Here is a 14,427-nt window from a genome sequence, read left to right on the forward strand (position 1 = left end):
TCTGGGGGCTGCCTGGACTGGACATGTGGGGTGAGCAGGTGAAGTAGTAGTACAAATGGTATTTGCAGTTGTGCCAGTGTAGATTTAAAAAAAAAAAAAAAAAAAAAGAAAGTGTAGTGGTGTCCTTCAAGAAATGCCATTTTGAGGTAGTTTGCTTGTTAGAGAAGAAAGCAACAAGTTCCTATCTGTTCTACCCTATCTAGTTATTGCCCCTTTTTCTTAGACTGGACTGCAGAAAGTTAGAACCAGGCTTCTTTTTTTTTTTTTTTTTTTTTTTTTTTTTCTCAAAATTGCACTGTAGCTTCTGCAAGAAAGCCATCATAGTACACACTTTGACTCTTCAGCTCTTGGCCTCTATAGCAGCACCACAAAGAATGCAGGAAATGTTTTGCCTTCTATAAAATGGACTTCTCTTGCAGGTCATTGTGGGAAGTATCTTTGAAGTTATTTGGGCTGCGGTGAAGCCTGGTACCTCATTTGGCATCAGCGTACTGAGAGCTCTTCGACTGCTGAGGATTTTCAAAGTCACAAAGTGAGTCCAGCCCCTGTTCTGCTCCCATTCTACTTCTAGTAGTGTATGAGATCTGTATCACCAGCCCCACAGAAAATAGTAGTGCTTTCCACATGTGTTAATAATAAAAATAATGATAATACAGTAACAACAACAACATAAAAACACCCTGTAATTGGCAGCACAAAGGTCTGTCAGTTCTAACATCCTACATCTGTAATGGCCTTAGTGGGTGTGGGAATGGAAGAAAACAGCAGAATTGCCCTTCCCTTGGCTGGGCACTCCGGGTTTCTGGCAGCCAGAAACTAGTGAGTTCCTAGGAAGTTGCATCTCTGAGGACTTTTAACAGCCCTTTCCCCAGCCTCACTTACATACAGGTTTGTCTGACACAGTTTTCAGCCCTTTTATACCCTTGGGGCAGGGACGCACAAGAACATCCTGCTTTTCTTTGGCTTTAGGCTTCCTTACAACAAGAATCTCAGTAGGAGATCCCTCATTTCTTGTGGTAGGATAAAAAAAGTTTATTTAATTTCTAAGCTCCACCAACTGCTCATTTATCTGCCGCTGACCTGGTGATAGTTCCTTAAAGGTTTAGATCTGATGGGCTGAGTGAGCTGAGATACTCTGGCTACTGCTGGGTAGGGAATGCTGATGACCAAACCACAACATTCACACAAATATGAAGCGTTGCCACTCTCTGTGCTCTGCCTGGTCTGGGAATGCCTAGGATTTTCTGTGTTGAGCCTGTGAATTTGAACATTTGTTAGAGTTGGGTGCGCCCAGCTTTTCAGGTGTTTCCATACTCATGTGGTGTGTTACTGTGTGCTGGCATTAGGAAATAGCTAATGTGCACCTTGTAAACCCATCAAGAGCAATTTCCACAAGGTTTTAATGTTGTAATGTGGAACTTGATGAAATATTTGGCTGCCTCTGCTGTTGTTTTCTGCTACACAATGACCTCCTCACATCTCCCATCTTTCCATCACTCTCTTCACTTAAAAAGAGAAAAAGATAAGACAGAGAAAACAAAACAAAACAAACAAACAAAAAAAAAAAACAGGAACAGAAATATACCCCCCAAAACAAACACACCAAAAACAGAATGGCAACCCAAATGCATAGGCTGTCACATTTGAACAAAACAGTAATTTGAAGGCACTAGGTACTTTCCTAACTATTCACATGCATGGTATTCATTAGCTCTTTAGAGTTTTCTGATTTAGATCTGCTAATCATCATGAAGATCAACAATTCATGCACGGTAATGTGTCATTTGAGGCATGGTGGGAGTAGGAAAGATGAAGTTCTGTAAATGTCCAGCAAAAGGTGTGGAATGTTGCTCCAAAAATGTCACTTAATCTACTTCTGCTCTAATCTTATGGAAAACTCCATGCTTTTAAAGAAAAATCTAGCAATTAATTGTCTGCAGTTAGTTTTATCCAGAGCTACTGAGGTTGGGTGTATCTGATTGTATGTTGTGCTTTTCAAAAAAAAAATTAGACATTTTTGCAAGTTTAAATGATCTCTTTGCCAATTTTAACTATTCAGGATTTTAACCAATATAATAAGGGGGCAAAGCCTGATGTTTAACTTATCAAAGCAAGTCATGGAGTGATTTGGGTGCTTGCCCCCCTTCCCAGTACAGTAAGTAAAAGTTGTGCCCCACTGACGCAGAAATTCCCTTAAGAGGATTTTTCCCCTGGTATGACAGAAACATGTTCATGGTGTCACCAGGTCCTTCCCAGCTCCCCCAGCAGATCTGGGCACAGTTTAGGGAGTGACCAAAGATGTAGCACCAGGCACAGACAGCTGCCCGCCTGTTCTTATTGGGGTCTTCACTGTGAAAACATCCTGATCCTGAGTAGTTTTAATTTTTGCCCATTTTCTGTGTCTTTCACATATTTTTGTGTTTCCCTGAGGCTGCCTGCCTCTGGGTTTAGTAGCAGACCATGGCAGTCCACCCAGCTCTGAAGAACTGATATGAGAGATTTTGATTCCTACGGCCCAAATCTGTGTGACTGCAGCTGGCAGAGTGATGTAATAACTAAAAAGTTAAATTACAGCAGTCCCAAAGGTGACAGCAGGATGCCTGAAGAGTCGACACAGCCTAAGAGAGAAAAATTTGGAGAGGAAGACAAGGGGAGGTGTTTCATGTATTTTCCTCTTAGTCATGTCTGAACCAAATGAGGACTGGCAGCTGCAGAGATGCAGCCCCTTGTTATATCCTGTGCTCTGTAATCAGGCAGGAGTTGGTGCTGAGCTCTTCCAAGACAAGCCGAGGCCTCTCCAGGAATTCAGTGTCCAGCTGGGTTAGCTGCAAGGTGCCAGCCTGGTGCTGCTGGCAGATTTTGCCTGAAGTCACTGTGACGAGCAGGGGAAAGTCTTTGTGACAAACAAACCCATCCACCTTCTCCAAGGAGAGGTGTGGTTGCATCTCTTAAAACCAAAGATATTCCCCCAGGAGACGAAAAGTTCCCCCTGAAACCTGTTGTCACTGTGTTATGGACACAAATCTTCTTGGAATGGGTGCACCAGGAGTGTGTGATCCTGCTCCTCCTGGCATGGACCTGCCTCTGACATCCTCAGCCTGGGTTGGTTCAGTCCTCGCAGCTGCACGGGAGAGGAAGAAGAGGAAAATTAGTGGTGGTTTTCATTCTATTTTTTTTTAATTCCTGCCTTAAAAATTTCTGGTCTCAAAACCTTTAACACAGGATATTGCATGTGTTGCCCTGTTGTTCCATGTGCCTGACTGTCCGAAAGGAGGTTGTTGAAGAGCTCCTTTGCTTGTTGGCTTGTTCTGCATTTTCTGAGTCATTAGTTTTCCTAATAGAAATAAGGCAAATAGGGCAAGAAAAGGGGCAGTTCCTGGGCACCCTCCCCATCACACAGCGTGCCTGCCCATGCGTGTGCCTGGAGCAACCTCTGGGCGCGTTGGGGGATAGAAGCAAAAAGGGGCTGCAGCAGATGGCTGCATGTGGTGTGGTTGTATTGGCTGTGATGCAGGCTGAGCCATTCCCTCTTGTCATGTCGGAGTTAATGTCCTGGATTTGTTTCCATCCTCAGAGGTGGCTGCTTGGTCCTGGATGCTTCAACTGCGCAGCTGAACTGCCCCGCACTGAGGGCATCTGCTGTGCATGAGTGTGTGTTAAACATCTACAGAAGTGTCTAAGCGTGTGAGGTTTTAAGCCTGCTTGTGAATACTCAGGGCATTTGATAAGTTGGAAGGGGACATTTCCTGGCAGAGATGATGGTTATTCTTGCTTTATGCCTCGTGAAGCCAAGGATTCACTGTCCCCAGGTTCAGCCTCTCATTGATATCGACACATCCCATTTTTTCACACTCCTGCTGACTGCAATGTGGGATGAGAAACATGCGGGAGCATACACAGAAAGGTTAAAATCTACACCAGGAAAGGGGCTGCTGAGAAATTAAACTGAGCCCTTTCACTGCAGTGAACTTCTCTGTACTGGTACACATACACCATGGTGACCATCTTGGCCCTTGGAATGCTACAGGAGATTCTGTCACTGAGCTGTGCTTTTCAGTCATATATGTCAGAGAGGAGAATAAAGATACCAATAATCCCTGTCATTCCTCTTGTTGTTTTTATATTTGTTTGTTTGTTCTTTTTCCTCTCTCTTTTTTTTTTTTTTTTAATAATAAAAGAACAGATCTTATTACTTTCTAAACTAAAGAGCCTCTTCTCCCATTAATGTTCTCTCTTGGCTGCTCTGATCTCCATCATAGATACTGGAATTCCCTGAGGAATCTCGTGGTCTCCTTGCTGAACTCCATGAAGTCCATCATCAGTTTGCTCTTTCTGCTGTTCCTCTTCATCGTGGTGTTTGCTCTGCTGGGGATGCAGCTCTTTGGAGGACAGTAAGTCTAATTAACCATTGTCCTTTCAGGGGTAATCTGAGAGCAATCACCTGGCATACACATGGGTAAAGGGGCTGCAGGGCTTGAAAATTTGCAATCGAGTGTACAGATGTCAATCTCTGTCTGGGCTGCTGAGAAGTGGTCCCTGGTTTATAGAAGATGGGTTTCATTCTGATACTTTTCCTAGAGCTGAATTCCTTCTAGTTATCATAATTCTCGGTTTCATTAAGGTTCCTGTGCTATTCTATGATCGCCTGGTTCAGCCAGATCTCTCAGATAGGACTGGGAGAGGCAGCGCTTTTGTGCTGAGGGGAAAAGCAAATTGTTTCCTTGATAGCCAGAGTGGCAGGATTTTCTTTTCAATAGGTATATTGTTCTGCTTGAAAACAGTTTTGTTGAATCTGATTTTTTTCCACTAAGAAATGCCCGTTGCAATGAATTTTGTAACAAGAAGTATTACAATATTATCATTTAAACTCAAAAATAAAATTTTAAAATGAAATAACATTTTTTTCAATCATCTCCTATTTTATCTTTAAAATTTTAAAATAAAACTGTCCCAATAAGTGGGTAATGTCAATTTTGACTTTTACACTTGTGGGCAAAAACTTATTGAAATGGCTTGTTCTGCAAATTGTTTGGGCTTTTGGTTGTTCATTTGAAGTATGGACACAATTAATTTCAAAGCATCAAAATTTTCTCAAGGATCTAAATTTAATTTCTGCTAGTGTTTCTGTTAGCCACATCCTCAGTGATGCTGTGTTCCCTGCTGTACTCATTGGGATGTTGTTTCCAGGTGGAGCAAGTGCTGCTCTCTAAGGTTACAGGGTATTACGGGACTGCAGGAGAGTTGCTCGTCCCTTACTGCCTTTTTTTTTTTTTTTAATTACTTTCTCTAGATTCAATTTTCAAGACGAAACACCAACCACAAATTTTGATACCTTCCCAGCTGCCATCCTCACGGTATTCCAGGTAAGGCCATCCCTTGTCCTGGGTCAGCATTACAAAAGAAATTCTTGGGCATCTCTTCCAAATTATGGTGAGCAGAGAGGTGTCCACAGAATTTAGGGAAGGAGAAGTGCTGAGCAGTCAATGCGCCATTAAAGATCAGTGCTATGGAATTAAGGGAAACTAGAACAGAAGAGTTTTTGCTAGGTAAGAAATCTCACTAAAATAGGTATTTCCATGCTCAAGGATGGTGTGTGTCCGTGCCTTCTCCTTCCTGAGGCCCATGCCCCCAGGGCTGCACGCTGCAGTGGCAGCACTGCATGTGGCGGGCTGTGTAAATCATCCTGCCGTAAATCAGCCAGCCAGTGTGGGGCTGACCTGTTCCACTTTCTCCTGCAGTTGCCGTGATTTAATGAGGAGAGATGCCTGAGCTAGCTCCAGGCAGTAAGGAAATAACGTAGCATTTTGCACTGTAATAGCTCAAGATAAGATAATGCTGGATAAGAATTACAATCAATGGGGGAGCACATAAAGAGGCATCAGCCTTGGGCAAGTTCGTGTGATGGCAGGAAGAAGTAGCAGCTCTGGGAGATGCAATGCGCAGATTTAAAGCCTCATTTTGCAGCACTTGCCTCCATGCCATTTTTAAGCATTCACTTCAGGTGTTTCAGCAGAGAGCTGGGGGTGCACAACCCTGCTCAATGTGCAGGTAACCAGTCCATGGAGCGTCATCTGGCTTTTTGGATGTTGTCCTACATAAATTGTTCTGACCCAGCTCAGTAAGGAGTATGGATCCAGGAGTATGTATTTCATGTTCAAAAAAAGATTGGGTGGATGACAGTTTTTGGATTAAAAAAGAAAAAAATCTAAAAGAAAATGTGTCCCATGACCTCTGCATAAGCAGCTTCATGTGGGTATTTTTGTTCTCCAGATGTGAAACAGGTTCTGCAGTACTTACCTTGCAGGATATTGCAGATCACGGTAGATTAATATTTGCATAGTATTTTAGTGCTCATCAAAAAAAGGGGCTTAAAGAAATGTAAAGGTATTGCCACAGAGCCGGAATGGAGCCCGAGTCAGGTTCCGGATATGAGTATCTAGAGATTTCGTTGCTATTTTGGTTTGGGACTATAGCTGTCTCTTAAGAATCTTAGCAGAGATATTTTCCTTTCTGTTCCCAAGATGAATGCCCTCGTAATGTAGTGGCTGTGGGATGAAGGAGAATACTGCTGGCTTTATGTCATTTGTGAAGAACATCAGAGCTATGAATTAAAACCAGCAAAACTTTCAGCATTTGCTTAACACTCATCAGTCTCACAGAGATATTTTAATAACCTCTACTCCTGGTGCATCCCCCCCCTTGAATTGCAAGTATCACATTAACATTTCTTCAGTAGAGGCTTTGGACCCTCCTCTAACCTCAGCCAGGCAGCAGACTCATTTGGTTGCTTCTCTAATGAGCAGAGCAGCAGCAGCCAGTGAACAAAGATAATAAGGCCAGAAACAGCGTGTCCATCTCCCATCCCATTGCTGAGGCTTTAAGATGGATTTGGAAGATCTCCCTAAGGCACAGCCTGCTCCCGTCCTGGTTTCTTTCCCTAGCTCAGGTCTGCATGAGTTTGAACATGGAATCACGGAATTAGGTTGGGAAAGACCTTCAGGATCATCAAGTCCAAGTATCAATGTGCTGGCATCTGCATTTGTGCTGCATGGGACATGCAGTCACCCAGCTGGAGGCAGTGGTGATCTCTTTGTTAATTGGGAATAGGGAAGAATAGCTTGGATGGGGGTCCGGGGCACCAACCCCTCTGCTATAACCTGGGGTGAGATAGAGAAAAGAGATGGTGGGCTTGGGTTACCTGGGGAGCAGCTGGAGGTGGTGTCTGGGGAAATGGCTCCCCAAGCGTGCAGTTTGTCAGGGGCTCAGCCCCAGCTGACTGCCTCCAAATCAGTGCTGGTGCTGCCAGCATCCAGTAAAACCAAACCACAGCAGCAGGTCCCGCAGCCTGCCTTAACCCTGTCTGTCTCAGCAGACCCAGCTGGGTCACAGTCCTCTGTTACGGGATTCCCAGGACATGCTGTGTCCACCTGGCAGCTCTCTGAACTCGGTATTTGGTGCAACCGAGTCCTGCTATCCCTAAACTCCCTTTAAGAGCATCACACATTTTTCTCCAGCTCTTGGCCCCCAAGTAAGATATTATGAGCCGAATGCCCAACTGTGTGTATACAAAATACAAACTGTATATATATTCATATATACAGGCATGAAAAATAAATAGGAACGTCTCCCTTTTGCAGCAGTCATTGAGCTGCAAGTGTTTACAACATCCATAAACACGGAGACTCTATAAAGCGGAAAGACCTCTATTAGCCACACACGCTCTGCTCCTGGAGAGCTGCTGCTTAAATAACTGCACGCTGCCGGCTGCGAGGAAGGGAAGCAGAGCCCTGGTGGCTGCTGGGGGAGGTGAGGAGTCGCGGTGGCAGGATGCGACCGGACCTCAGCCCTTGCCAAGGTCTGGGAAGAGCAGGGTTTGGTGCCCCAGCTGTCCCTGCTGACCCCACTGTGAGATATGATGCTGAGTTAAGTGATTTGGCATTTATTCAGGTCCTTCAGAAAAGTATCTCCCCTTCAGGACAGCCCTTTGAAATGGTGCTGTGCTGATCCCCAGCAGCTGAGTGTCTTCCACCCTTGTGTGCTCGTTAGTCCATTAAGATTTTTACAGCAGATCTTGAAAGTGGTTTTTATTCCATCATCCAATAGTCCCTCAGCCAAGCCTTACTGCTAAATGCTGTGCTGCAGTGGACAAAGTGTTTGCTAGGGACAGCCAAAAGCAGTTTGGGACTTGGGAAAATCCAAAATCTTTGGACTTTCCTGTACACCAAAGTCCGTATCGCTTGCCCTCTGCACTGCTGTCCCTTCTCCAGAAGGAAGCAGTTCTATTGGCATCCGTAAACACAGACTTTATAGACCAGAAAGACCTTTATTAACTTCATGTGCTCTGCTCCTTGAGGGCTGCTACCTAATTGCCTAAATAATTGCCCCAGCTGGAGGGGAATGGTGTAAATTTGGGGAAGGACACTGGGTCTGTGTCCCCAGCTTCTCACTGGGGCCTCAGAGCAACCTCAGCTCTGCACAGGCAGCCTGGTGAGTTTAGACCAGTTATCTCTCTGAAACAGGTCCATAAAGCAAACACAGATTTTTTCTTTAAGGTGTTGTTCCACTTTCAAAATAATATGGTTGGGGTTTTGAAATCCAAGTCCTGCTGGGTTTGTGTGTAGCCTGTAACTTGTGACACCTGTGACCCCTGGTCCTATGCAGGGCACAGAAGTGCTCCCACCAGTTCCTTTTCCGTGAATGTCTGTGTGAACAGAAATCACTGTATGATTATTTCTAGAAAGCAGGAACAGTTGTGAATTCACAGAAATGAGGTGAGCAGAAATTTGTGGACACAGCTTTGTGTAGTCGAGTGCCAGAGCTGAAGGCCCAGTGGCCTGGTTCATCGTCTCTGGTGTAAACCCAGCATAACTCGAGTGGCGTGGGATGCTCTGGGCTTGCACTGAATTATTTGAGACCAGACTCTGCATTTAGGAAACAAGGTTGCATATGCACTGTGTAGCCTTGTGTCTCTCCTTGCTCTTGCTTTAATGCTGTCATCAGCACCAGCTCTGCAGCAAGAAATTTTCTCTCTATCAGCAGCTGATGGTTAGTCTGGAATTTGCAGTTATTTCTAGAGTACTGTGTGCACTTGGGATTGATTAGTACATTGGTGGTGTTGGTGGTTTTCTTTTTTCCATACTACTTCTGCTAAAGAGACAGCTTCCTATTTGGGCATTTGAGCTCTGAATTCCAGTGGGCATTTTTAATGTACTGAAAGTAGCTATTGTTAGACTTGTCCCGGTGGGCAGATGAAGGGTTGATCTGCTCAAATGTTGCAGTGTTACAGTGAAGAACAGCAATGGCAGGCAGTTCAGACTGGTGCAAAATTAGCATCTAGAGTGACAAGGCTTATTTTAGACCTAGGTATTTCCGCTTATTAAGGTTAGTTTTTCTATTATTCATGTGTTTGCTAATAAGCCCCAGGTCAGCATCCCAGCCTGCAGCCAGGACAGCTCTGCAGCCTGGGCTGCGCTTGTGCTCGTGCACAAGGACGCGGGAGGAGCAGAGTCCCCTTGAAGCTACCCTCTCCTGTCCTCACTCTCACACATTTGGGTATTGCATCTCCTTATTATTATTTTATTATTATTATTTTTGAGATTTGTGGTTGTTTGGGTAGCTGAGCTTCCTTGTGGCCTTGGGAAGCAGGAAGCCCGGAGAAGAACTGTGGCAGTGCAAAGCCCGGGCAAGCCTCGTGGTGGCTGTGCTGCCCGGGGTCTGGCTTTTGGAGCCAGGCTCAGCTGCAGCAAGGCTGTCTGCAGCCCTGGGGGGCTGACAAGTAGTGGAAGGGGTCTGCAGGTGCTTGTCCTGTTATGTGGGTCACTAAAAAGAGTATATAAAGTGTGTGTGTTGGGGTGATGACTGAGCAAACCCTTCCTGTATGAAAGGAGTTGAAGCTGGTGGAGATCCCACTCAGGACACTGGGCTTTGGAGGCAGGGTTTTCTTCGGTGCCCGGGCAATGCTAAAACCTGGCATCTCTGCAGGACTTCAAAATGGAGAGAAGTCAGAAGTTTTGCTGGGGGGGGCGGGAAATACGTAGGAATGAGACTTCTACCGCCTCTGCAGGGAGGCTGGTGGCAGAGGTGGGAAGCATTCCCCTCGGGAGACACATCCTGTGTTGCATCGAGTTGCCCAGCACCTCTGACCGTCTCTGCTCTGTCTTCCCTCTGTGTCACCCCTTCTTCCCTCTCAAATTTCTCTGTGCAGATCCTGACGGGGGAAGACTGGAACGCGGTGATGTACCACGGCATAGAGTCACAGGGTGGTGTCCACTCGGGGATGTTCTCCTCCATTTACTTCATCGTCCTGACGTTGTTTGGTAACTGTATCCTTGCCTGCTGCCTTGCATTAGTGCACAGTGCCACGCACCCTTCCAGGGGTGCTAGAAAAATCTAATTTAGTTTACATTATTCCTTTCACTCACACACCTCTGTGGGTGCACAAGCACTTTTAAAAACCTGATTATGGCTATGGCTTTGCTCCTTACAGCACCTGGGCTAAGAGTTGTAGGCAAGTTGTCGGTGTTGGCATCACTTTTCTGATGGCAATGTGAGCACAGTCCTTGTCCATTTTATTTTTAATGGTTTAGTTTGAGAAAGTTCTATTGTGAGTTAATTTATGTTGTGGGAAAAACAATAAAGTTGAGTCAGAGCAGGATTTCTGTACCTTGAAGATCTTTATGGATACTAGATCAGTGGGAGAAAGAATTGAGATTGTTTTATCGCGTAAATCAGGCTCCAGTGCCTTGGCGTCTTTGTCTACACAACAGCTTAACTAGCTATGCTATTCTAAGTGCTTGAACATGTCTTGTCTCCACATAATGCTTAAACCAGGAGTCCAGGTCCTGAATTTGGGGCTCTGGGAGTATTTGGTCATGTTCCAAGACCAGACAGATGAGATCTATTAAGATGTCTTGTTCTGCTTTGTCCTGAAAATCTGCTGAGGGCACTGGGAAGCCTGTGTCCTCCAGAAGAGTCCTGAGGAGTCTGCCAAAAGTAGCAGTCACACAGAGCAAGGATTTAGAAAGGGAGGCTGTGTTTTGCACAGAACCGAGCAGAGATTCTCAGATCTAATGGCTGTGTGGGATTGGAGAGCCAGCAGAGCTCAGAATTTGTGGTGGCTCTTTGCTTCATGATGGAGACTGCTGATGGGCTGATGTTGTGTAGCGTTGCAAGATATAATTTTGTTGGCACAAGAAGTTTGCTGGCTGCAGTGATAAGCTTGTGGTGGCAAACAGCATCCTTAGAACTTGAAAACTGCTGTGTATATGAGGCAGTGTGGCTGCCTTGTTTGTTCTGGGGTAATAACGCTGAGCACTGCAGCTCTGCTGGAGAGCTCTCTGTAGGGTGTCCCAGCACCGTGAACCTTCCTGCCAGTTACTGTTCCAGCTTTTGTCTCTTCCTAGGAGTCCTGTTAAGGCTGGCAACGTTGGCTGGGTACCTAGGAAAAAGGGAAAGGTATGCAGGGAGCCATACCCGTGCTAAAGAAGCAGTTGTTATAGATGTAGATCTCTACAACAGGGGGTCAAGATAAGACGATATGGGACATCAGAGCCTCTGGATTGGGAGACAGGGCTCCAGCCCTTTGCTTTGTGTGAAATCTCCCCGGTGGCATGAGGAGTCACGACAGAGCAGAAAGTGTGAGAGTCGTGCCTGTCCCACAGGGGTGTCTGAGGGATTTTCCCCATTAATGTGTGCTGTCGGAGCAACAGCAGCCAGGACACGTGGGCTGGGCCGGCAGCTCCGCTCAGACACCAGCCTCAGCGTGCTCCTTCCAGAAACACGAGGCGTCTGAAAACTGGGTCAGTGGAGAGCTGGGAGGGAGGGAGAGCTCTCAGTCCTCAGGGCTTGGCATTTGGAAATGAGATTAAGCTGTAATCAGGCTTGACAGCAAGGCTCAGAGAGAGAGAGAAAGACTTTTAACCTTAGAGCAGCGAAGAAACAGCGTTTTTGAAGAACGGGGTATAAATTCCCTTCTTGCCCCATTAGTTAAAAGAGGGGTTTCTCCCTTGTGTTTCCCCTAAAGGAAAGAGAGCAGGGGAAGTTCACATAGCTGGAATAAGGATCTGCCTTGCATCTCACGACTGCCATGAGTTTGGTCTTTGCCTCTGCTTGCTGTGGCACAGTGCCGGGCTGAAACCTTGTCCACGTTTGCCCCAAATCCACGTTTGCCCTGCAGAGCTCCAGCGTGTTGCTTTCCCTTATACTGCTTGCCACCGGCATCGCCGTCCCTGGGACATCTCTGGTGCCTTTCCCTCTTTGCCCATGGCTGCACCTCGAGCATGGCCAGAGCACTCCTTGGGGCACTGTTTGTGCATTTATCGAGGAACCGATGCTCATAGGTAAAGCGTGAGACTTTAATCCCCTCTGAACCCTGCAGGTGGGGATGAATTTACTGCAGCCACTGGGTTGTTGTGAACACAAAGAGCAGAGACAGGCAAACTGATCCTAGCAGGCTTCTTTCACCACCTTCCAGTGATCAGGGTCTTAAACATGAAGCCTATCTATTAATTTCTGTGGATATTTGCAACCTTGTAGGAGACCTGGAGATCTGGCCAAGATTTTGTCTGTTGAAGGTTTCCATGGTTTGGACAAGCCCTCTGCTTCCCACGGGCACTGACTGCCTTTAAGCACCATGAGCAGGGACAACAGAGGACAAGGGGTTAAACCTTTTCCTTGTGTTTACTGCAGGAGCTGCTGCAAGAAGCCCACTAATGCTCACGCTGATGTTTCAAGCAGGGTTTCGGTAAGGTCAGTGCTACCCCTGCTTTTCAGTAGTTATGGTTTTGATGCTGAGAGCAAGCAGCAGGCAGTCATTTATCTCGGAGGGAAAGCTGAACCGTGTGACTTACCAGGGACTTAAGTTATTCTTAACTGTCAAAACATAACCAGGAAGGTCTGAAAATAAAGTTCAGTTTGCCAGAAAATAACAGTCCTGCATTTCTGCGGGAAGTAAAATAGTCATTAATGTCAGTGATGCTGCAGCACAGGGCGAGGCACGGGGAGAGCCGCAGGTTCCACTTCCCACTTGGAGCCCCCGAGCCTGGCAGGCACCAGGACACCCTGTGCAGAGCAGCCTGCACTGGCTGGGCTGCTGATTAGCTTAATTATTGATCAGCTTAATGTAAAATTCTTTTTTGCTCTAACTTGGGACTTGAATGTTATTGTCAGTCTCTCTTTCAGAAAGCTCCCCCTCTTTGCCTTGCAGAACTCTCCTCTAAAAGCAATATGAATTTGCTTTTTTTTTTTATGCACTGGATCTTTTTCATTTGCCCAGTGTGGATTTGCCTCCAGTCCTTCCCATGCAGAATTCAGACTGTGACTGAATTTCTTACAGCGGCCTTTCAGGTTTTATTTTTCTGGCTAATGTTGAAATCAGTCAAAGATCCATCTATGACACTTTGGTTCCTCTGCTGGGAGTGGTTTTATTTTCAGTTTTTAAACATTGGCATGTCCTGAGTTCATTTTTAAGAGTTTAGGAGGCCTGGATTGAATCTTCCTGTTAGAGAATCAGCTTTAGTGATCTGGGATCAGCTTTTAAAACCTTCTCTTTTTAAACACGAATGACTCCTTTCCCCTCCCAGAGCTGCTTGGGGCACTATAGTTGTTCCAGGTCATGAAGAAGCTTGGGAAGCTGTGGCTACCCCTGCTTTCACTGCAGCTCAGTTGCTTCTTTGAATCAGTTCATATTTTCAAGGCACATTGCAAGGAAATGATCCAGAAACTGTTTTTAAAAGTCAGAATTCTCTCACATTGCATTTCCAGTTGCAGAGAGCCCATGTAGAGCCAGACCTCTCTGTCTTAAATGGTTTAATGAAAGTAGTATGATTGGAGTGACAGCAGGATTTGGCTCATTTTCTAGGAAATTACACCATGCCTGTATTCATTGTCATCCGGTAAATTAATAAATTGGTGCATCTGTTGAGGGGGAAAAGGAGGAGAAAAAAAAAAATCCAAAAATGTACAGAAAAGCCTGAAATGAAAAGCAGCAAATGCCTGGAGCCAGCCACCCTTCCCAGCCCTGGTCTCTGGCTGCCTTTTGCACTTTGCTCCCGCACGGAGGAGCCGTGCTCAGTGCCAGCATCGGCTCAGCTGGTCGGCGTGGTCCGTGGGTCTGGCTGGGGTGTGCAGCCTGGCCCAGAAGATGGATTTCAGCTGGTGTCTGGGAGTCCCCAAGCTCTACAAAAAGGGCTGAGGGACCTTCTTTGGGGGCAGAAACACTCAATTCCACCAGAATGCATCTGCTTGGAGATGAGTCAAAATAGCCTGAACAGTTGTGTGTGATTGATTGTTTTTAAAATGTAATTATATTTCCAGTAGTTACACAAGACTTCGTTACACAAGACAATTTCAGCACATGTGTGTAGGAAGCAGAGGTAGCAAGGCAGTTTTATTACTGAAATATTTGTTCCCCCCGAGCAAGAGTTAGAG

General features: G+C 45.8%; 1 protein-coding gene across 7 annotated transcripts in view; it reads left to right on the forward strand.

The window, feature by feature from the left end:
• The window catches only part of LOC101794161 (voltage-dependent N-type calcium channel subunit alpha-1B), a 297,197-nt gene that overhangs the window by 186,501 nt on the left and 96,269 nt on the right, over positions 1-14,427 (forward strand). For all 7 annotated transcript variants that reach the window (XM_072025248.1, XM_072025247.1, XM_072025249.1 and 4 more), the window contains 4 exons: positions 420-532; positions 4,260-4,391; positions 5,291-5,363; positions 10,205-10,322. In XM_072025248.1, coding sequence (XP_071881349.1) covers positions 420-532; positions 4,260-4,391; positions 5,291-5,363; positions 10,205-10,322 — 436 coding nt within the window. The remainder of the gene's footprint in view (positions 1-419; positions 533-4,259; positions 4,392-5,290; positions 5,364-10,204; positions 10,323-14,427) is intronic.

Source organism: Anas platyrhynchos, chromosome 18, assembly GCF_047663525.1.
Source record: "Anas platyrhynchos isolate ZD024472 breed Pekin duck chromosome 18, IASCAAS_PekinDuck_T2T, whole genome shotgun sequence".
NCBI lineage: Eukaryota > Metazoa > Chordata > Aves > Anseriformes > Anatidae > Anas > Anas platyrhynchos.